The sequence below is a fragment of the Nicotiana tomentosiformis genome, chromosome 12 (assembly GCF_000390325.3).
Source record: "Nicotiana tomentosiformis chromosome 12, ASM39032v3, whole genome shotgun sequence".
NCBI lineage: Eukaryota > Viridiplantae > Streptophyta > Magnoliopsida > Solanales > Solanaceae > Nicotiana > Nicotiana tomentosiformis.
In genome coordinates this window covers 92,435,607-92,460,323 of record NC_090823.1, presented here as the reverse complement: position 1 = coordinate 92,460,323, position 24,717 = coordinate 92,435,607, and the positions used below count along the sequence as shown (strand labels likewise).

The 24,717-nt window shown below is 39.0% G+C and overlaps 2 protein-coding genes and 1 long non-coding RNA gene across 8 annotated transcripts; 1 reads left to right on the top strand and 2 right to left on the bottom strand.

Moving 5' to 3' along the window:
• The first annotated feature begins 7,405 nt into the window (after positions 1–7,405).
• Positions 7,406–8,203, top strand: LOC138903041 (uncharacterized). Its single transcript, XM_070190952.1, has 2 exons — positions 7,406–7,614; positions 7,912–8,203. Exons 1-2 carry the CDS (start codon positions 7,406–7,408, stop codon positions 8,201–8,203), a joined length of 501 nt encoding a protein of 166 aa, XP_070047053.1.
• A 6,609-nt stretch (positions 8,204–14,812) lies between these two features.
• On the bottom strand, positions 14,813–16,469 carry LOC104116893 (kirola-like). Its single transcript, XM_009627849.4, has 2 exons — positions 16,199–16,469; positions 14,813–15,317 (listed from the first exon to the last, which is right to left on the bottom strand). Exons 1-2 carry the CDS (start codon positions 16,383–16,385, stop codon positions 15,061–15,063), a joined length of 444 nt encoding a protein of 147 aa, XP_009626144.1. The 5' UTR covers positions 16,386–16,469; the 3' UTR covers positions 14,813–15,060.
• A 3,608-nt stretch (positions 16,470–20,077) lies between these two features.
• LOC104116894 (uncharacterized) lies at positions 20,078–24,475 on the bottom strand. 6 transcript variants are annotated; one of them, XR_690944.4, is made up of 5 exons: positions 23,952–24,453; positions 23,698–23,739; positions 22,590–22,637; positions 22,436–22,485; positions 20,078–22,259 (listed from the first exon to the last, which is right to left on the bottom strand). It is a non-coding gene; the product is annotated as an uncharacterized lncRNA (long non-coding RNA). The 6 variants fall into 6 exon arrangements; XR_011412838.1 differs by having other exon boundaries at positions 20,078–22,485; positions 22,594–22,637; positions 23,952–24,475; XR_011412835.1 differs by having other exon boundaries at positions 20,078–22,485; positions 23,952–24,432.
• Between the last annotated feature and the right edge of the window lie 242 nt (positions 24,476–24,717).

Genomic DNA, 24,717 nt, shown 5'->3' with positions numbered 1-24,717 from the left:
CCTTCTTCGCGAACGCTGAAGGACCCTCGCGTTCGCGAAGAAGGAAAAGTGGGAACTGGGGAATTGCGCTTCGCGTTCGCGCGAAGAGTAACGTGTTCACGAAGCCAAGGATTTTTGGCCTACGCGTTCGCAAAGGCCTACTCGCATTCGTGAAGGAGGATTGGAGCCGGGGTGAATTTACCCTACGTGTTTGCGAGGGAGCTCACGCGATTGCGAATGATAGGCCAGTTAGTCTTCGCGTTCGCGAGATCCCTGCCGCGTTCGCGAAGGGCAAATTTTAAGGCAGTGAATTTTTCCATCGCGAATGCGAGGCACTGACCGCGTTCGCGAAGAAGGGGTCAGCAGTGCTGGGCAGAATATCTTAAAAACGGGATTTCACCATTTTTAACTCCATTTCTTCCATTCTTGGGCGATTTTAGAGCTTTTTGAGAAGGGATTTCAACTAGCAACTTGAAGGTAAATTAATTCTACACACTTTGAGTAAAATACATAGATTATGGGTAGATTATAACCTGTAAATTGTGGAAATCAAGGGTTAGAGGAAAAACCTAGATTTTTATAAAAATGAGATTTTAACCACGAAAATGGTTATGGAATTGGATGGAAATTGTATATTTGAGTTCTTGAGATTATGGGTAACGCTTTCCTCTGAATATTTTTGGAATCCAGGCACGTGGACTCGGGGTGAATTTTAAAAATTTTACCATTTTGGGTTGGGTAATTAATTTAATAGTCTATTTTCTAATTATTGAGCATGTATTAATTATTTTATATAACTTTTGGATAGTTTTGGATTTTTCGACACCGAATTGATATTTTACGCGACATTGTTATGGGAAAGTGGGTTTTGAGACAAGGTAAGTCTCTTACCTAACCTTGTAAGATGGAATTTACCCCATAGGTGATTCATATTAATAATTGTTGCTAATTGTGGGGGCTACGTACGCACGAGGTGACGAGAGTCCGTGCGTAGCTACTAATATTGCTAAAGTCCAGGTAGTTTAGGACTCAAATCATGAATTACTTTTGATAATTGTATCCTTATTTAATTAAAGCAATAGAAATATGTTGCAAATTGTTAGAGGAAATGGTAAAAGATTGAAATCTTAACTTGAAATTTTGTTCAGAATATTTAACTGTTGTAGAAATTTGTACATCCTACTATGTTAATCTCAATATATATATATATATATATATATATATATATATTCTCATTTCGGAGGTTCATAAAAAAATGTCCTCCTTTCTTGTGGAGCGGGCCGAACGTGTGATGACCCAAAAGGTCATCTTATATTTTAGAACTCGATTTTTACGCTCTTAAGCCCTAAAAATCTCATTTTTTTATCCTCCTCGATTTACGTGCGCAGTCCGAAATTGTTTCCGGAAAGCTTTTATGTTGAAAACTAATGAAAATAAGAATTTTTGCCTTAAAAGTTGATTTTAGTTGACTTTGGTCAATATTTTTGGGAAACGGGCCCGGATCTATATTTTGACGGTCCCGGTGGGTCCGTATCGAATTATGGGACCTGGGCGTATGCCCGAAATCGAATTCGGAGGTCCCTAGCCTGAGTTATGAATTTTTGATAAAAATTAATTATTTTTAAGAATTGATTGGTGTTTGGCATTGTGAGTACCGGGTCTGTATTTTGGTTCCGGAGCCCGGTAAAGGTTCATTATAATATTTAAGTCTTGTCAGTGAAATTTGGTGAGAAACGGAGTTGATTTGACGTGATTCAGGCATCCAGTTGAGAAGATAGAAATTTTAAAGTATTTTTGAGAATTTCATTTGATTTGGTGCTAAATTCGGAGTTCTAGGTATTATTTTGGCGATTTGATAGCGCGAACAGGTTCGTATAATGGTTTTAGACTTGTGTGCATGTCTGGTTTAGAGCCCCGAGGGCTCGGGTGAGTTTCAGATAGGCTACGGAATGTTTCAGACTTAGAATTTTTGTTGTTTTGCTGTTGCTGGTGCACAAGTATTTTGTGCTTCGCGATCACGAAGGGTAAACTAAGCTGGGAGGTAATTTCTTCTTCGCGAACTCGAAGGATTGTCCGCGAACGCGAAGCATTGGGGGGTGGTACCCTTCGCGAACGCGATCAGTCTCCCGCGAACGCGATAGGTTAAGGGACTTGGGGGAGGGGGTCATGTTCTTCTACGCGAATGCGTCCACTGGGTCGCGAACGCAAAGGCTTGGGGGGAGCTTCCTTACGCGAACGCGTAGAAAGACTCGTGAACACGAAGGCCTTAGGCCGCTGTGCATCGCGATCGCGACAGGCCTCTCGCGAACGCGATTAAAGCCTGTCCAGTGTTTTAAAAACGACTTCAAAACAGGATTTGTTCAAAATTTCATATTTTCTTCCATAGAACTCGAATTAGGGCGATTTTTGAAGAAGGATTTCGACAGCCAATCATAGGTTTGCACTTTCTAACTTGTTTTCTTCAATTTCCATCATCATTTATTGAATTCCTAGTCTTTAATCTTGTTTTTTAAGGGTAAAAATTAGGGATTTTGGGGGAATTGGGAATTTTACAAATTTGGGGATTTAGACCTCGATTTGAGGTCGAATTCCGGAACTAATTACATACTCGGGCTTGGGGGTGAATAGGTAAACGGATTTTGGTCCGAACCTCGAGTTTGGACTAAGTAGGCCCGGGGTCGGTTTTTGATTTTTTTTTTTTTGGGAAAATTTGGGAAATTTGTAATTATTCATTAAAGTTGATTTTTTTAGCGATAATTGATAGTAGTATGCTATTTGTGACTAGATACGAGTGGGTTGGAGGTTAATTCTAAAGGAAAAGCGACCCTTGAGCAGTGAGTGGCCTGTGAATCGAGGTAAGTATCGTGTCTAACTTTGGCTTGAGGGAATAGGTAATATGTGTTTATTTGCTACGTGTTTGGTTATTAAGTACGATAGGTGAGGTGACGAGCATCTATGCATTGCTGTCGAGTCATAGCATACGAGTAAAATCCTATTCTTTGTAAATTTTGTAGCCTTTAATCCTACTATCCATGCTTAGCGTTGTTATTTGAAATGTTGGGTGACTTATGTCTGGTTTCATCGAGATTTGGTGATTTTTGAATATTGGTTCAAGGTTGAAGTTTACATTATGATATTATATATTGGTAAAATACTGGTTTCTTTGTGAAACTTTTGTTTATCCGTTGTTATTGATTCTGTGATTTGTGAGGAGGAGTGTAAAGCACGAAGGGTGATGTTGTGCATGCATTATTTATATTGTGAGGAAGAGTGTAAAGCAGAAGGGTGATGTCGTGCCATGATATGTGAGTGTTAATGCACGAAGGGTGATGTCGTGCCATGATTTATGAGTGATAAAGCATGAAGGGTGATGCCGTACATAATATGAGAGGTTTAATGCACGAAGGGTGATGCCGTGCAGTTTTTCTTACTGTTTTAATTGCTTAATTTGTTTACGGATTACTGTTTAATTCTGTCTTTTCGTTATTCTCACTCATATTGAAATCCTCCATTGTATGTCCCCTTCCCATTATTTTTTTGCTTTATTTCTTTATTTACTGTTATTTCCATTAGCATGATTATACTGTTCAGGTTATATGTGGGTGTGTTGTCCTAGCCTCGTCCCTACTTTGCCGAGGTTAGGCTCGATACTTACCATTACATGGGGTCAGTTGTACTGATACTGTACTTTGCACTTTCTGTGTAGCTTTTGTTACCGGTTCGAGTTGATCGAGATTTTGCTATTGGTCCGCTGTCCGGAGACTCAAGGTAGATCTGTCAGCGTTCACAGACCTTGAAGTCCCCGTCTATCTTCTCTGTTCTACTATTCCTTTTGTTCAGACAGTTGTATTTCTTTCGGACTATTACTTGTAGTAAATTCTAGAATTCTCATGAATTGTGACTCCAGATCCGGGTAGTAGTAATTAATACAGTTTTATGATATTTCGCACTTATTATATTTCATCTTAGTTAATTATCATTAATTACTGAATGGGAATAAGGATTTGATTTGTGATTCTCTAACGTTGGCTTGCCTAGCAAGTGAAATATTAGGTGCCATCACAATCCCGTCGGTGGGAAATTCGGGTCATGACAAGTTAGTATCAGAGCACGGTTGCCTAGTTCTCACGATTCACGAGCAAGCTTAGTAGAGTCTGGAGGATCGGTACGGAGACGTCTGTGCTTATCTTCCAGAGGCTATGAAGTTTAGGAACAAGTTTCACTTCTGTTCTTCTCTGTCGTGTGATTTTGCTTTCTCAATACTGATTGAACTCTTCTACTCTTATTCTCTCGCAGATGGCGAGAACACGTACCGCTTCCTCAGCTGAGCAGCAGCCAGAGCCTCCAGTAGAAGCTCTAACGCGGGGCAGAGGTCGAGGCCGAGGCCGTGCCAGGGGCCGAGGTAGGGGCAGCGCATAACCTAGAGCCCGAGCAGCAGCCCCAGCGGTGGAGCCTCAGATAGATCTTGACGAGGAGGTTCCAGCCCAAACTGTTCCTACCGGACCAGCTCAGGTTCCGGAGGGGTTCATTGCCACCCCAGTACTTCAGGATGCTTTGGTCCGTTTGGTTGACCTTATGGAGAGTGTGGCCCAGACTGGCGCATTTCTTATGGCACCAGCTGTATCTCGGGCTGGAGGAGGAGCCCAGACTCCCACCACTCCTGCTCCATAGCAGATAGCTCCCCAATATCAGGCTCCAGCATCCCAGCCAGTCGGATTAGTTTAACCGGTTATTGTGGCACAGGTCAGAGATGGGCCAGCTATGTCTTCTGAGGCTTTATGGAGATTGGACAGGTTTACCAAGATCTTTCTTGTTATCTTCAGTGGTGCTCCTTCAGAGGACCCCCAGGAGTATCTTGACAGTTGTCACGAGGTTCTACGAAACATGAGTATAGTAGAGACCAATGGGGTCGATTTTGCTGCATTTCAGATGATTGGTTCCGCCAAGAAATGGTGGAGAGATTACTTGTTGACCAGACTAGCTGGGTCACTTACTCTTACTAGGGACCAATTTTCTCAGCTCTTCATAGAGAAGTTTCTGCTTATCACATTGAGAGAGGAGCATCGCCGTCAGTTTGAGCGTCTTCAGCAGGGCAGTATGACTGTTACTCAGTATGAGACACATTTTGTGGATTTGGCCCGTCATGCTATTCTTCTGCTTCCCACCGAGAGAGAGAGGGTGAGGAGGTTTATTGATGGACTTGCTCAGCCTATCAGATTACAGATGGCTAAGGAGAATGGGAGTGAGATTTCTTTTCAGGCCACTGCTAATGTCGCCAGACGAGTCGAGATGGTTCTTGTATTGGGAGGTCAGGGGTCTGACAAAAGACCTCGTCATTCCGGTGAGTTCAGCGGTGCCTCATCTAGAGACAGGAGTACTTTTGGTAGAGGCCATCCTCCCAGGCCGTTTCATTCAGCACTCCAGGCATCCCACGGTGCCTCAGGTGGTCGTGGCCCTCAGATGTATTATTCCGACCAGCTAGCCTACAGTGTACCACCAGCTCCTATTAGTGCACCTCCACTCCAGAGTTATCAGGGTAGTTATTCATGTCGATAAGGTCAGTTTCAGGGTCAGCAGTCACAGCAGCCGAGGTTATGTTATACTTGTGGTGATCCGAGGCACATTGCTAGATTTTTCCCTCGAGCAATGGGCAACTCACAGCATCAGAGTTCACGTGCCATGGTCCCGGCACCAGTTGCTACACCACCTGCTCATCCAGCCAAAGGCAGGGGTCAGGCAGCCAGAGGTAGAATCCAGACTGTTAGAGGTGGAGGTCAGGCCGTTAGAGGTGGAGACTAGCCAGTGAGAGGCCGTCCCAGGGACGCAGTTTTGGGTGGTGGAGCCCATCCCCGGTGTTATGCTTTACCAGTCAGGCCTGAGGCTGAGTCATCTGATGTTGTTATCACATGTACTATTTCAGTTTTCAGTAGAGATGCTTCTATTCTATTTGATCCGAGATCTACTTACTCCTATGTGTCATCCTATTTTTCTTCCTATTTGGTTGTGTTCCGTAATTCTTTGAGTGCTCTTGTGTATGTGTCTACACCAGTGGGAGATTCTATTATTGTAGATCGTGTTTATCGTTCGTGTGTGGTCACCATTGGGAGTCTTGAGACTCGTGTAGATCTTCTACTTCTTGACATGGTTGATTTTGATGTCATATTGGGTATGGTTTGGCTGTCACCTTATCATGCTATATTAGATTGTCACGCCAAGACGGTGACCTTAGCCTTGCAGGGGTTGCCTCGATTAGAGTGGAGAGGGAATCTTGGCCATTCTGCTAGTAGAGTCATCTCTTATATGAAGGCTCGGCATATGGCCGAGAAGGGGTGTCTAGATTATTTGGCTTATGTCCGCGATTCTAGTGCAGAGGTTCCTTCTATGGATTTTGTGCCTGTTGTTTGTGAATTCTCTGAGGTATTTCCTGCAGACCTGCCGGGGATGCCATCTGACAGGGATATTGACTTTTGCATTGATCTGGTTCCGACCACTCAGCCTATTTCTATTCCGCTATACCGGATGGCCCCACCAGAGTTAAAAGAATTGATGGAAAAGTTGCAGGATTTGCTTGACAAGGGCTTCATTAGACCTAGTGTCTCGCCCTAGGGTGCGCCTGTTTTATTCGTGAAGAAGAGGGATGGATCTATGAGGATGTGTATAGATTATCGACAGTTGAACAAAGTCACTATCAAGAACAAGTATCCGTTGTCGAGGATTGATAATTTGTTTGATCAGCTTCAGGGTGCCAAGGTATTTTCAAAGATTTATTTGAGATCTGGCTACCATCAGATGAGGATTAGGGCATCCGAAGTCCCTAAGACAGCTTTTCGGATGCGGTATGGGCACTATGAGTTTATGGTGATGTCCTTTGGGTTGACCAATACCCCAGCAACATTTATGGACTTGATGAACCGAGTGTTCAAGCCTTACCTGGATTCATTTAGGATTGTGTTTATTGATGACATCTTGGTATACTCTCGTAGTCGGGAGGAGCATGAGCAGCACCTCCGGATAGTGCTCCACACTTTGAGGGACAGTCAGTTGTATGCTAAATTTTTGAAGTGCGAGTTTTGGTTGGATTTAGTTGCTTTCTTGGGTCACGTCGTATCAACAGAGGGTATTCAGGTGGATCCTAAGAAGATTAAGGCAGTCAAGAACTAGCCTAGACCCACTTCAGCCACGGAGATCAGGAGCTTCTTGGGTTTGGCGGGTTATTACCGTCGGTTTGTGGAGGGGTTTTCATCTATAGCAACCCCGATGAATAGGTTGACCCAGAAGGGTGCCCCGTTCAGGTGGTCAGATGAGTGTGAAGTGATCTTTTTAGAAGCTCAAGATAGATTTGACTACGACACCGGTATTGGTATTAACCACATGTTCAGGATCTTATACAGTATATTGTGACGCATCTCGTATTGGTCTGGGTGCGATGTTGATGCAAGGTGGCAAGGTTATTGCAGATGCTTCGAGGCAGCTGAAGGTCCACGAGAAGAATTACCTTGATCATGATCTAGAGCTGGCAGCCATTGTTCACGCGCTAAAGATTTGGAGGCAGTATCTTTACGGCGTGCCAAGTGAGGTATTCACTGATCATCGGGGCTTGCAGTATCTATTCAAGAAGAAGGATCTCAATTTGAGGTAGATGAGATAGTTTGAGCTATTAAAAGACTATGATATCACCATATTGTATAACCCAGGAAAGGCCAACATGGTGGCCGATGCATTGAGTAGGAAGGCATTGAGTATGGGTAGCCTTGCGTTCATTCCATTTGGTGAGAGGCCGCTAGCTTCAGATATTCAAGCCTTGTCCAACCAGCTCGTGAGGTTGGATGTTTCTGAGCCCAGCAGTGCCCTAGCTTGTACAGTTGCTCGGTATTCTTTGTTTGAGCGCAGCAGAGATCGATAGGATAACGATCCTCATTTACTTGTCCTTAGGGACACAGTTCGGCACGGTGGTGCCAAGCAGGTTACGGTTGGAGATGACGGCGTTTTGAGGATGCAAGGTCGTTTATGTGTGCCTAATGTTGATGGGCTTCGTGAGTTGATCCTTGAGGAGGCTCACAGTTTTCGGTATTCTATTCACCCGGGCGCTGCCAAGATGCACCAGGACCTGCGACAACATTATTGGTGGAGGAGGATGAAAAAGGATATAGTTGCTTACGTGGCTCGATGCTTGAATTGTCAGCAGGTGAAGTATGAGCATCAGAAATCCGGTGGTTTGCTTTAGCAGATGGAGATTCCTGAGTGGAAGTGGGAGCGTATCACTATGGACTTTGTTGTTGGACTCCCACGGACTCAGAGGAAGTTCGACGCCATGTGGGTTATTGTGGATAGGCTGACTAAGTCAGCACACTTCATTCCTGTGGCAGTTACCTATTCCTCGGAGCGGTTGGTAGAGATTTATATTCCGGAGATCGTCCGTCTTCACGGTGTGCCCGTGTCTATCATTTCTGATCGAGGTACGCAGTTTACCTCGCACTTTTGGAGGGAAGTTCAGCGTGAGTTGGGTACGCGGGTTGAGTTGAGTACAATATTTCATCCTCAGACTGACGGGCAGTCTGAGCGTACTATTCAGATCTTGGAGGATAGGCTCCGCGCTTGTGTTATAGACTTCGGAGGATCGTGGGATCAATTCTTACCCCTTGCAGAGTTTGCCTACAACAACAGATACCAGTCGAGCATTCAGATGGCTCCCTATGAGGTATTATATGGTAGGCGGTGCCGGTCGCCAGTTGGGTGGTTCGAGCTGGGAGAGGCTCGGTTGTTGGGCACAGACATAGAACAAGATGCCTTGGATAAGGTCAAGATTATTCAGGATCGACTTAGCACAGCTCAATCCAGGCAGAAGCGTTATGCTGTCCGTAGAGTTCGTGATGTTGCATTCATGGTCGGAGAGAGAGTGTTACTTCGGGTATCACCCATGAAGGGTGTAATAAGGTTCAGAAAGAAGGGCAAGTTGAGCCCTAGGTATATCAGACCTTTTGAGATTCTGGAGAGAGTGGGAGAGGTGGCTTACAGGCTTGCGTTGCCACCTAGTTTAGCAGTTGTTCATCCGGTATTCCATGTGTCCATGCTTCAAAAGTATCACAGTGATATGTCCCATGTGTTAGATTTCAGCTCTGTCTGGTTGGACAAGGATTTGACTTACGAGGAGGAGCCGGAGGCTATTTTAGCCCGGCAAGTTCGCCAGCTGAGATCAAAGAGTTACCCTTTAGTTCGAGCGCAGTGGAGAGGTCAGCCTATTGAGGCAGCTACTTAGGAGTCCGAGTCCGATATGCGGGGTAGATATCCCCACCTTTTCACCAGCCCAGGTACTTTCTATGTCCGTTCGAGGACGAACGTTTATTTTAGAGATGGAGAATGTGATGACCCAAAAGGTCATCTTATGTTTTAGAACTCGATTATGTACTCTTAAGCCCTAAAAATCTCATTTTTTTATCCTTTTCGATTTACGTGCGCAGTCCGGGCATGTTTCCAGAAAGCTTTTATGTTGAAAACTAATGAAAATAAGAATTTTACCTTAAAAGTTGATTTTAGTTGAATTTGGTCAATATTTTTGGTAAACGGACCCGGATCCATATTTTGACGGTCCCGGTGGGTCCGTATCAAATTATGGGACCTAGGCGTATGTCCGGAATCAAATTCGGAGATCCCTAGCTTGAGTTATGAATTTTTTATGAACATTAAAAGTCTAAAAATTAATTATTTTTAAGAATTAATTGATGTTTGGAATTGTAAGTACCGGGTCCGTATTTTGGTTCCGCAGCCTGGTACATGTTCATTATGATATTTAAGACTTGTCAGTGAAATTTGGTGACAAACGGAGTTGATTTGACGTGATTCGGACGTCCAGTTGAGAAGATAAAAATTTTGAAGTGTTCTTGAGAATTTCATTTGATTTGGTGCTAAATTTGGAGTTTTAGGTGTTATTTTGGCGATTTGATTGTGCGAGCATGTCTGTATGATGTTTCTATATTTGTGTGCATGCTTGGTTTGGAGCCCCGAGGGCTCGGGTGAGTTTCGGATAGGCTACGGGATGTTTCGGACTTAGAATTTCTATTGTTTTGTTGTTGCTGGTGCACAGGTATTTTGTGCTTCGCGATCGCGAAGCAACTCTCACGATCGCGAAGTGTAAACTAGGCTGGGAGGTAATTTCTTCCTCGCGAACGCGAAGGACTGGCCGCGAACACGAAGCATTGGGGGGTGGTACCCTTCGCGAACGCGATCAGTCTCCCGCGAATGCGATAGGTTAAGGGACCTAGGGGAGGGGGTCATGTTCTTCTACGCGAACGCGTCCACTGGGTCACGAGCGTGAAGGCTTGGGGGGAGCTACCTTACATGAATGCGTAGAAAGACTCGCGAACGTGAAGGCCTTAGGCCGCTGTGCATCGCGATCACGACAGGCCTCTCGCGAACGCGATTAAGGCATGTCTAGTGTTTTAAAACATACTTCAAAACGGGATTTGTTCAAAATTTCATATTTTCTTCCATAGAACTCGACCTAGGGCGATTCTTGATGAAGGATTTCGACACTCAATCATATGTTTGCACTTTCTAACTTGTTTTCTTCAGTTTCCATCATCATTTATTGAATTCCTAGTCTTTAATCTTGTTCTTTTAAGGGTAGCAATTAGGGATTTTAGGGGAATTGGGAATTTTACAAATTTGGAGATTTAGACCTCGATTTGAGGTTGGATTCCGGAACTAATTACATACTCGAGCTCGGGGGTGAATGGGTAAACAGATTTTGGTCTGAACCTCGAGTTTGGACCAAACGGGCCTGGGTCGGTTTTTGATTCTTTTTGGGAAAAATGTAATTATTCATTAAAGTTGATTCCTTTAGCGATAATTGATAGTATTAAGATATTTGTGACTAGATACGAGTGTGTTGGAGGTGAATTCTAAAGGAAAAGCGGTACTTGAGCAGTGAGTGGCCTGCAAATCGAGGTAAGTGTCGTGTCTAACTTTGGCTTGAGGGAATAGGTAATATGTGTTTATTTGCTATGTGTTTGGTTATTAAATACGATGTATAGGTGAGGTGACGAGCATCTATGCATTGATGTCGAGTCATAGCATGCGAGTGAAATCCTAGTCTTTGTAAATTTTGTAGCCTTTAATCCTACTATCCATGCTTAGCGTTGTTATTTGAAATGTTGGGTGACTTATGTCTGGTTTCATCGAGATTTGGTGATTTTTGAATATTGGTTCCAAGTTGAGGTTTACATTATGATATTACACATTGGTAAAATAGTGGCTTATTTGTGACACTTCTATTTATCCGTTGTTATTGATTCTGTGATTTGTGAGAAGGAGTGTAAAGCACGAAGGGTGATATCGTGCATGTATTATCTATATTGTGAGGGAGAGTGTAAAGCATGAAGGGTGATGCCGTGCCTTGATATGTGAGTGTTAATGCACGAAGGGTGATGCCGCGCCATGATTTATGAGTGATAAAGCACGAAGGGTGATGTCGTGCATAATATGAGAGGTTTAATGCACGAAGGGTGATACCGTGACGTTCTATTTATTATTTGGTGAGATTGAGAGTAAAAGCACGAAGGGTGATGCCGTGCAGTTTTATTTATTATTTGGTGAGGTTGAGAGTAAAAGCACGAAGGGTGATGCTATGCAGTTTTCCTTACTGTTTTAATTGCTTAATTTGTTTACGGATTACTGTTTAATTCTGTCTTTTAATTTTTCTCACTCCTTATATTGAAATCCCCCACTGTATGTCCCCTTCCCATTATTTTCTGCTTTATTTCTTTATTTACTGTTATTTCCATTAGCATGATTATACTGTTCAGGTTATATGTAGGTGTGTTGTCCTAGCCTCGTCACTACTTCGCCGAGGTTAGGCTCGACACTTACCAGTCGGTTGTACTGATACTGCACTCTGCACTTTCTGTGTAGAGTTTGATACCGACTCGGGTTGATCGAGATTTTGCTATTGGTCCGTTGTTCGGAGACTCAAGGTAGATCTGTCGGCATTCACAGACCTTGAAGTCCTCGTCTATCTTCTTTGTTCTACTGTTCCTGCTGTTTAGACAATTGTATTTCTTTCAGACTATTACTTGTAGTAAATTCTAGAATGCTCGTGAATTGTGACTCCGGATCCGGGTGGTAGTAATTAATACAGTTTTATGATATTCTGCACTTATTATATTTTATCTTAGTTAATTATTGTTAATTACTGAATGGGAATAAGGAATTGATTTAGTGATTCTCTAACGTTGTCTTGCTTAGCAAGTGAAATGTTAGGCAAAATCACGGTCCCGTCGGTGGGAAATTTTGGGTCGTGACAAGTTGGTATCAGAGCACGGTTGCCTAGGTCTCACGATTCACTAGCAAGCTTAGTAGAGTCTGGAGGATCGGTACGGAGACGTCTTTGCTTATCTTCTAGAAGCTATGAAGTTTAGGAACAAGTTTCACTTCTATTCTTCTCTGTAGTGCGATTTTGCTTTCTCAATACTGATTGAACTCTTCTACTCTTATTCTCTCGCAGATGGCGAGAACACGTACCGCTTTCTCAGCTGAGCAGCAGCCAGAGCCTCCAGTGGCAGTTCCTACGCGGGGCAAAGGTCGAGGCAGAGGCCGTGCCAGGGGCCGAGGTAGGGGCAGGGCGTAGCCTAGAGCCTGAGTAGCAGCCCCAGCAGTGGAGCCTCAGATAGACCTTGACGAGGAGGTTCCAGCCCAGACTGTTCCTACCGGACCAGCTTAGGTTCCGGAGGGGTTCATTTCCACCCTAGTACTTCAGGACGCTTTGGTCCGTTTGGTAGGCCTTATGGAGAGTGTGGCCCAGACTAGCGCATTTCCGATGGTACCAGCAGTCTCTCAGGCTGGAGGAGGAGCCCAAACTCCCACCACTCCCGCTCCGGAGCAGATAGCTCCCCAGTATCAGGCTCTAGCAGCTCAGCCAGTCGGATTAGGTCAGCCGGTTATTGCGGCACAGGTCGGAGATGGGCCAGTTATGTCTTCTGAGGCTATATGGAGATTGGATAGGTTTACCAAGCTCTTTCTTGTTCACTTTAGTGGGGCTCCTTCAGAGGACCCCCAGGAGTATCTTGACAGTTGTCACGAGTTTTTACGAAATATGGGTATAATGGAGACCAATGGGGTTAATTTTGCTGCATTTCAGATGACTGGTTCCGCCAAGAAATGGTGGAGAGATTACTTGTTAACCAGACCAACTGGGTCGCCTGCTCTTACTTGGGACCAGTTCTCTCAGCTCTTCATAGAGAAGTTTCTGCCTATCACATTGAGAGAGGAGCGTCGCCGTCAGTTTGAGCGTCTTCAGTAGGGCAGTATAACTGTTACTTAGTATGAGACCCGTTTTGTGGATTTGGCCCGTCATGCTATTCTTCTGCTTTCCACCGAGAGAGAGAGGGTGAGGAGGTTTATTGATGGACTTGCTCAGCTTATCAAATTGCAGATGGCTAAGGAGACTGGAAGTGAGATTTCTTTTCAGGCAGCTGCTAATGTCGCCAGACGAGTCGAGATGGTTCTTGGATTGGGAGGTCAGGGGTCTGACAAAAGACCTCGTCATTCCGGTGAGTTCAGCGGTGCCTCATCTAGAGACAGGAGTACTTTTGGTAGAGGCCATCCTCCCAGGCCGTTTCATTCAGCGCTCCAGGCATCCCACGGTGCCTCAGGTGGTCGTGGCCCTCAGATGTATTATTCCGACCAGCTAGCCTACAGTGCACCACCAGCTCCTATTAGTGCACCTCCACTCCAGAGTTATCAGGGTAGTTATTCATGTCGATAAGGTCAGTTTCAGGGTCAGCAGTCACAGCAGCCGAGGTTATGTTATACTTGTGGTGATCCGAGGCACATTGCTAGATTTTGCATAGTGAGTTTAATTATATTCTATTATGATATTATTGACCTTTAGTGAGTGTCAAAATCGACCTCTCGTCACTACTTTTTCGAGATTAGGCTTGATACTTACTGGGTATATGTGGTTTACGTACTCATGCTACGCTTGCTGCACTTTTTGTGCAGGACCTGAGACAGGTACTATCGAAAGACCTACCGGAGCATATCCCAGATATCCCGAGACTTAGTGGTTAACTGCTTCTTGAGTCGTTCTGCAGCCCTTGAGTCTCCTCTTGTATTTGTATTCTGTCTATTTTATTTCAGACAGTATTTAGAATTTTGTATAATCTACTAGATACTCATACACTTGTGACATCAGGTCTTGGCACACATACTAGTAGAATTGTGGATTTAATTATTTCACTTGGGATTTAATTTATCTTCTTAAGTTTTGAAATTTCGAGGAGTTTGATTATTCGGATAATTTTTAAAGAAATGAATATACGTTTAAATCATTAGTTGGCTTGCCTAGCGGGGATGTTGGGCGCCATCACGACCTATAAGCGAGTCTGGGTCGTGACATAATACACCATTATTTATTATCTTTTTTTTAAGAACACAATTATTCATTATCTACTAACTAAATGTGAGAAAAAGAAAACACACGAAAGTCAGAACTTATATTTTATTTTTATATTTATTGTTCAATAAAATTTCCAAATAGGTAAAAACCATTCGAAAATGCACATAAAATTACACAATGAAAAACAGATCCGTGAAAGTAAAGCGGAAAATACTTCATTTATTGGACCACTAACAACTTGTTTGAATGATTATTATGTATCGTTTCATAATGTATTGTATTGTATTGTACTGTATCGTTTTGATGTATATAATGTTTGGATATATTATATTGTTTGCCATCGTTTCATGATGTCATGCACCAATAATACGAAGAATAAACTTGCAATATTATAAAAAACAAGTAAGGTACGATATAATATTATTATATAAAAAAGTAGGATAAATGATAAAATATGATTATTTCATAATAAAAAGGGAAAGATGAGCGCGACCACACCAAATTAGTCGTTTCATAAAGTGACACTTTTTATCATTATGTAACGACGGATTTAACGATGCGATACAATACAAATTAAGTAACAATCAAATAAACATTGTACTTAAAGTAACAATACGATACGATACAACAGATAACAATCACATCCAAACAAGCTGTAAAAGCAGGCACATGTTTGACATATAGATCTATCATTTGTTGTGATGGTGTGAATCAATGTCTTTGATGAGATCAATGGCAAGTCCCAAGAGTGTGAGAGGCTCTCTGATATCTTCATTCTGCTTCTCATACTCAAAAGTCCATTCTATCCACTTCCCTTCAGCAGCCAAAGTAGCACTAAAGGCCTTGTACATTTCCAGCAAATCTCCTTCAATAAACTTGAAGGTGATTTTTTGTTTTTCTTCGTCTATAGCATCAATAATTTGCTTCAACACCCTCTCTTTCCCATCTACACCGGAAACAATCAAGAGGTTATAACAAAGCAGAACAAATTTCTGACTTTTACTTCGGTAATTAACTAGTAATTCATTGACTCGTTTAGATATACAATCCTAAAGTAATATTCGCTATAACACAATAAAGTTGTACTCCACCCTATATAACTAGCTGTAAATAAGGAGACTATGTATAAGTTCTATGCGCAAATATTTACACAATTAAGTTAATTATAAAGTAATTATATATAAATTTCTATTATGGTCTTTGATTGGTAACTAGTATGCTATCATTCAAGGGCGGATTTAGGCTAAGGGTGACTATTGATATTATCAGGGCGGAGAGATAAGGGTGGCTATAGGAGAGATAAGGGTGGCTATTGATATTGTCAGGGCGAAGGGATAAGGGTGGCTATAGGAGAGATAATGGTGACTATTGTCAGAGACGATATGTGATGATGGAGAGTTGTGGTGTTGGTGATTTTCATGTGATGTTGTGATTTTCTTGTGTTTATTTTTATACCTTGTGCAATTTGTCTTGTTGTTGGTTTACGGGGCATGTGAGCCAATGGTCTTTCCGCCAAACTAGAAATTTTATGTACATATTTTTCAGAATTGATCTAATATTATTTGCTGGCGTCCATGTTTTAAAGAGGATGAATGATGCACTTGGTTAAATATTGAATTGTTTACCAAAAGGAAGAGGGATCAATTCTCCCTAAATGCTCTCATTTTTATTTTATTTTATTAGTACACCCATATTTTGAAAATTCTAAATCCGTCGCTACTATCACTATGCCATGGTTGCTACCTTGATCAAATCTGACCATTGAACTATGCATTATATTACTCGTACCAAAGAATGATAAAAGAAAGAAAAGTAGAAGATGCTTACCAAGGGTAAATTTCCATGAAACAACAGAACCAACAGTTCCCAATTCACCTTCATGAATGTCAAAATTATGTACTTTATCAGGACTTATATTAGGGATATGGTGAGGTTTGGAGCTGAAGTGATCATGAAATAGTTCTCCACCACATTTTACCTCTGTCTTAGCAATTAACTTGCCTCTCAAACCCATACTGTCTCTTTTTTGTTATTTAATTTTTAAAAAAAGAGGATACTTAGGAGTAGTGATATATGTAAGGAAAAGCTTTGTACTTGAAGCCAGGCTTCTTTGCCTTTATATAGCACCTTTTGGGTGCCAAAACATTTCTCATTCCTATAATGAGTCAATAATTTATTGTGTTTGTGCGTGGATATATGCGGTGTGGCGGACCCAGAATTTTGTGCAAGCGGGTTCAATATTAGAAGTACATAACTTTAGTCGTAAAATAGTAGTTATCAAGTGGGTTCAAATAAAATATTTATACAAAATTTACACAACTTTAATCATAATTTATACATATACACAGTATTATTTTTTGTGAAGCGGGTTCAGTTAAACCCGCTAGCCACCACGTGGGTCTGCCACCGGATATATGCATATTTATATATGTATATGGAGGAACACATCGAAAAGATTCAACTACTTTTTTTTGGCCGAAAAATTATGCTCTCTGTATAGCTCAATTTTTATTTATTTATTACGTGTATGTATTAATTGTTGAATCTCATTCTAAACATAATAGAGTACTTCTTTAGTCCCGTTTATAAAACACTGTATATATATATTTTGCACTAACAGAGTAATTTTCAGCAAGGTCAATCGTTTGATCATGTAACAGTGTTTGTATTGCACTAGCGCGGTGGCGGCTCAAATCTAATATGTCGCCTAAAGCCAAAATTTAAAAAAAAAAACTAAATTTTTTTAGTCAAAGTTTTATATATTTTATTTGATATTTATTTTTATAGCTTCTTAAAATGCAAGAAAGTTAATTATATTTGAATAATTAATTTCTTTCACTTAACAATATGGTCAGTACGTGTAATTCTCATGAGACATTGTTAATCTTAGTTTATATCTTATTGATTTTAGTTTATAATTTTTTTAACTGACGAAATTGTTAGAGAAAATATTAAAATTATTCTATTATAAGCAATAGAAACATTTAAAAAATTAGGGTATCATCTTTTACTTGTACAATTTCATCTCACTTTTAATTGCAAAAATTGGTAAAACGATAAATTTTATAGACCATTACGTTTTAAAAGATATTTAAGGTTAATAGCTTGTTTGGTCAAGCTATTCATCAAGGGCAAAAATGCTCTCTCCCTTCCCCTCCCCCCCCCCCCCCCCCAAAAAAAGTATATTCTTAAGAAATTGAGGTGTTTATTCAAGCTTTTAGGAGAAAGCGGGCTGTAAGACAACATATTTTTTAATCTAATCATTTAATAATCTAGTTAGCTTGAGCATGAAAATATTTAAAAAGACATTCAAAGAATTGAAAAAAACCTTACAACACCGAAGTTATAAACAAGAATGATTCAAATTCAAATGCATTGGACAAAATTAAGATAGGATGTATCTAGAAATATAATTGCCTACTATTTTCAACCGCAATTACATTACATATTTTAAAATAGTACATACTATAAACTTTAAAAATATGGACGTAGTGGTTGATAAAAGTTGACAACATACGATTGAAAAAAATTATTTTTCACTACAAACAAATATATAATTATTTGTATTATATATATAATTAATTTTGCGACCTTAATTTTTTGAGGACCTAAAGCCACTGCTTTAGTGGCTTTAGGGTTGAGCCGCCTCTGCACCAGCGGATGACAGACCAATTTGAACCGTGGCCTTTTCATATCCAAGTAATGCGCAACTGCTAAATTTGAAAATTTATTACAATCGGCTTCCTCTAGTATTTTGTCTTTTTTCTTTTTTCTTATTTCGTTTCATGTTTTATTTTTTCTGTACCCAAATTTAATAAAAAACAATTCAAAAATCTTTCGAAGACCTATTTAAGATAGCGTTGCATTTATTGCTACTGTCCATATCCAAGCTGTAAAGTAGTTGAAATTAAATATGAATCTTATTTTATGTTATCTCATCCCAGCTTCTTGCTTCCATTTTCAGTGATAAATTATTTAATATAAGAATATAACTGCTATAACATATTCTCCGGTCCATAATAAGTGATCAATTTGCTTTGGGCACACTCATTAAAGAAATACAAAATTCTAGACAAAATAGTTAGTGTGACTAAACTACTCTTAATTAAATATTGCAGCATAGTTAATGTGAGGAGTAAAAGACTTTTTAGAGATACGTACATAAGGATAATTTTGAAAAAACAAATTGAATTTTTTCTTGATTATATAAATGGACACTTATTTTGGACAAAAATAAAAAAGCAAATTGGTCACTTATTATGGACCGGAGGGAGTATATATTTTTGCAATAAGATTATATTACTTTAAACAGTGAAACTATTTTTGTCTAAAAGAGAAAGAGAATAATTCAATTTTTGGATACAAAGTGTAGTACTTCTGGAGGGTGCATAAAAGGGATACAATCGTATACAATCATTTGGCAAAAACTTCCTTTTATTTATTTGTGTTATAAATAGAATTGTATTTAAGGTGAATGTCTATATTTTGGAGAGATTTTAGGGTTTGTTACTTGGTGGCTAAGTCACTCTTTCCCTATAAATAGAGGGGTTCTATACCATTATAATTCATCCCAAATCAATAAGAATTCTCTCTCTGTATCTTTCTTTGCAATATTCTTCTTTATTGTTTCATTACATGTTATCAGCACGAGACTCTAACCAATTGACTCTAACCAATTGAGTAGAGGGTGCTTGTTTTAATTTATAGATATACTATTAGTTAGTTGTCTAATAAAAATTAAACAACCTAGTGGAGAGAAGATATATATGAATTTGCGTAAATGCATTGATATTCCTATACTAGGCATCTACTTTTGTCATTAGGCTTTGGGATACGTGCATGATGCTTAACTTGTAGGTAATATTGAGCATAATGATTGCCAATTATTTATGAACTTTCTTCAAGAATAAATTATAGATTTAAGGTAAGTATTTTAACTTATTTTTCTCTTTTAAATTCTTGACATTCTATAATTTGATTTTAAATACAAGCAAAGACAATAAATTTTAATTATAACTCTAATGGAGTTTGTAAGAAATTATAACCACCTTAAGTGGTAAAATTTCTATGCCTTGCCATGATCAAATTCATGTATAATTGTGGGCAAAGAAGTAGAAACCCGTCCCATTGAATTTGCTTCATTCTCATTTCCTTAAGAGAATGTGGTAGTAATATGTAATAAGTCTAAAAGAAGACAAAATTATTACCGTAAAAGTATCAATGGATGTGGACGTGGCAATAAACGAAATTATAAGCGTCATCATTGTGGCAATGAGAATAATAATGATTCTCAAAATAATCCTTCACTCTGTAAAAGTAATATTTGTCATCGATTTGACAAGAGTTTGTAAAACACATATATAGATGATTATGGTCCATTCATGATGTGAATATGACAACATGTGATTTATGAATACATATTCATTTTTGGAAGAATATGAACGTGCTAGCGGCAGTGAATATACCGCACTCACCTCTAGAAGGAGGTTTGAGATGAAATAAGAAAATAATTTCATTATTATGGCATGAATGATCACTGATCGCGTACCTATTGTGATTATGCCAAAATATTATGGCAATGTGATTATTACTAGTCACTCTTTAGCTACTAACTTCCTTGATATATATATATATATACAAGAGAAGTGAAGCCGGTGTAATGCACGGGCCCGACAACATTGTTTTTGTGTTCGTAAAGTCAAAATAAGTAATCATAATCAAAAGAGTTTTATATAAGAATAATATGTTTGTTTTCTCACCAATATGTGCAAAGAAATGACATAAGAATTGTAACCAAACAACAAGTAATCCAAAGCTTCAGTTGCATATTTTTTAACTTGTTGCTTGTTACTGTAAGGTTGTCTCCTCATCTGCCTGTTGTACTTCACAGTTGCCCAGTTTGTGATCAAGTTGTCTAGTTTTGTAGGTTGTTATTGCATACCTTGTTCGACTCAACAATGTATGAACCATTTAATACCTTGACGGAAGACCTGATGGTGCTGCTGCAACACATGGTTTAGAGTGAAGTAATACTTGAGTTACGACGACTAACATTTTCAAGTGACCAACCTGTAAAAAAGTTGTAAATGATATAATATCACCCCGTCCTTGTAAAAGGTGTTTTTCAGTCTTTGGTATGTTGTGAAGCAGCTAACTCTTTTTCTCCCAAAAGTAATTATATATCGTCCGTGAAGACAGACAATACCCAAGAGGTACGCATGGCGGTCAAAGTTGAGGCATCTACATTTTTGTTGCGAAACCCAAACAACAACAACGACGACCCAGTGAAATCCCACTAGTGGATTCTGGGGAGGGTAGTGTGTACGCAAACCTTACCCCTACCCCGAATGAGTAGAGACACTGTTTCTGAAAGACTCTCGGCTCAAGAAGACAAAAAGAGACAATATCAGTATCACCAATAGAAACCATAGGAAAAATAACATCATGGAAATGAGAAAGTAGATGCAAAGCAAACGCGATAGACAGTACATAGACCCGGTACTATAGTAAACAAAGGAGTAGTAAGACACACCATTGTTGCGAAACCCAATGAGACCTTATTTGTAGCTAATGAGAATACAGTAACAATGCAAACATGATGCCAGTCAACTTACTGCTAATAATAATATACATAAAATAGAAAAGAGAACAATTTACTCTTTCAAGCATAAACTTTAAGAAAAGCTATTAGTAAAATCTTTGCTCTTTTTTGGAACTCGAAATTAAGGCTATTATAATCTTTCACTATTAATATTTTTTTCTAATATATACATAAGTAAGCAAATTACTGATTCCGCTTCTTTCAAGTTCATGAAAGTTTTAAACAGGGATTAGTGATGTGGTGACTGAAATTGGACTACATGCAGCTTATGATCACCAATAGAGAGGTTTTAAAGTAACATTGACAAGTGTAATTTGTGAAAAGCATAAGCATGTAAAACTTCCTACCTCCAGCTTAACATTTAAGACCATCTCGAATTGCTTGACAATCTCTCTCTGATGACATCTTGGTCGATTTCTGCCCTCAATATTGAGATTGGAACCTTAATAACTGATCATCACGTCCGATCCTTTTCCGGACCCCGCACATAGCGGGAGCTTAGTGCACGGGCTGCCCTTTTACAATAGATTAACAACCTAAGGCTTCAGAAGCAAAAACGACCAAAATCAATAAATTATGAAAACTGTCTTGATACTGCACTAAATTATGAAATTATGTTCTAAATTGAGAAGTAGAAGTGAACTATCATGGCAAACATGATATTTTTGATATATTGAACCGAATAAATGTTTAAAACCATTCCTCCTACAGTGCCTTCAAGAACGACAATCTTTTCTACTAAACATTTAGTACCATGGAAACACTTGAGGGAAAATCTTTTTAGACCAAACTAACCGAAAAAAGGTAAATGTGACACAGTAGTACAACTATATGATAACCTTTTATCTGGTCAAACTCGGCAAGAAGTGGAACTTGGTAAAGAAGAAAGACAACATAAAAATAAAAATGAAAGTGTAAAGTAACCTAAGTTCATTTGAAAAACAAAAATGACATAACTCACTTAACTCCCTTACCTCTGTTGGAATAAAATAAGACAAGCAGCACAGCATCCTAAGCAATTGGTATGAAGTTGAGCAGCTCTTGTTAAGCAACATAATTTACTTTGTGAAAGAGGCCACATGAATGCTTAATGAAGACCCAAAAAGATGCCAAATATTCATATACAAATGAACTTCATTTGGAATCTAAAATATTACATACCTAGAAATTAGTACATTACTGGTATGATGAGAAAGTCGCTGGCTTTTTAAGTTAGCTCTTTTAGCTTGCAGTTGCAATAAAATGATTGTTTTCTCTCTGACGATCTCCGACGACATTTGTGCATATCTAATACGACGTCACATATTTCTATCAGCAAGTCGTTGTTCCTCAGTATACCGTAATCTATGCAATCCAGTGTCTTTGCTTGTTGACACTCCAGTTCCAAGCAATTTTTTATTTTGTTAAGTAATTTTTACAATTTGGTTTAATTCTAAAAAACTTTACATTAGATAGATACATACCTCTATTTGTAGAAACTACTGGAATTGGAGAATTTCTGAATCACATCTACCTGATGTTGATCAAGGCAATGGAATAGTAAATGTATAGACATGTATAACTTAAATGAGTTAGCCAATTAGTATATTCGGAATTTTGAAGTATTTGTGGACTCACCTACATCAAAGATAGAGAAGGAATCATTTGTATTTGTAGCTGCAGAACCTATTAAATAAAAAGCAAAAGTAACTTAAATGATAGTAGATCAAGATATGCATCAAAATACACCTATATATACACATACGACATTATGCACATGTATAGTAGTAATGTCTCTGATAAGGACGAAAAAGTTATACTTTCGTGACCTTCCTCAGAAGCTAACGGAGGATTAGTAATTGTAAGAATACTTCGTTTTCCAGGTTGGATGTCGATCTCTGAAGAAGATAGTGCAGTACTTGTATGATGTAACAGCCGCAACTTTTTGATTCAACTCTTTTAGCTTGCAGTTGCAACAAAATTGATTGTTTTATTTTCGGCTACATTTTGTGCAATCTAGTACGCGGTGTCATATTCTTATCAACAAGTCATTGATCCCGAGTCATTTTCAGCTCTATGCAATGCAGTGTCTTTGTTTGTCAACATTCTTGTTCCAAGCAATTTTTTATTTTGTTAAGTAATATTTACATTTTGGTTTAAGTCTAAAAAACTACACATTATCCCTAATTTTTTGATGACAGAAAATTAGATTAATAGTAGCAATTGAAACATATCCAAACAATTGATAGACGTCTCAAATGTATTTCTTGAACACAACCATATATAGCACACATATTATTCACCAATGCTATCTAGAAATAAGTAATATTCCATTACATATATAGGAGTATGTTGTAGAAAATCAGAGCAATAAAAGTAGTTTCAATTGCTTCAAGCATGTTATCAAACACTTTAGGTGCTTCATTAAACGGGTACAGCAAAATCACAATGGAGACCAAGCAACTCCTTATTCTAACAAATTTAATTTATAAAAGGAAAACATAGATGATGTACAAAAGGATATAAATCTCAAAGTAAGCAAGACTTGGTACAAAAACCAAAACAATCAGAGAAATAAAATGTAAAGTAGATATTTCCTACCACCAGAAAATTTCGATACCTCCTAGAATTTCAAATGGAACAAAAATGGCAATCTATCACATGCAATGTTAGATGAGGTATCAGAAATTACATTAACTAAAACACATTATTCGCTAATTCTGTCCAGTAGAAGTAAGTAATGTACCCTTTGGATTGTTGACTGACAGAGGAGCATTTTGTAGAAAATCTGTGAAAAAAACAAAGAAATAGAATATTGTTCAGTTACTTTGGCATACTATCAAACATCTTAGGTGCATAATGCAGTAAAAAGTTTGTATAATAGACCCAAAAGAAATGGCGATTACAAACAAAGAAAGTACAGCAAAAGAAAAGCAACCCAAAAGAACGGGTAATTACAAACAAAGAAAGTACAGCAACATGACTGCAGAAAAAACTCACAAACACAAAGAGGTCAGATGAACACAAGAGGAAGAAGCTGATGAAATTTGAGACTCACAGAAGGAAAATTGCAGAAACTAAAAATTGAGAAAGAGGAGAAAAGAGAAGTATGACAGAGAGAGAAATTAAAGCGAGAAACTGTAGAAAAGAAAATGGGTTCCAAGCAAGGTGTCGCACATTTAACAACACGTGTCACCCAAGTTTACTGTACAATTTTTATTGCTTTCTGTATAACTTTTTGATGCGGTGTTCGTACACCTTGTTCATTTCTATATAATAAAAATAAAAATAATACTAGTAGGTGATCCCGAACCCAACATGAACAATAGCTAGAGATATCACAAATTCAATTTCCTTTGTTTGAAGAATAATGTAATTTGCGTAAGTAAGACATAAAGCTATAATGCTTATGATTGGGCGGAATTACTCAGCTCAACATATTCGAGCTCATGTCCTTGTATAATTAAAATTGAGGGGAAACGCTCCAGCAACAAACTGAATACTATTTCAAGCGTGGCAGTTCTCTTTTGCCAAGTTCCATGTGACTAAACATAGAGACAACAATGCATAATAATATAAGGATAATATTTATGTTAACAAAATTTATAAAATTAGTTAGAATCCCCACAAGCTTTCTTAGTATCTTTTACTTCAGCTTATAGAGCAATTGAAAAGTTGAATGAATTAGCACAACATCTATTCTTCTGTCATACTAAGAGTATCTCTTACTTCAGCTTATACAACAATTGAAAAGTTGAACAAATCA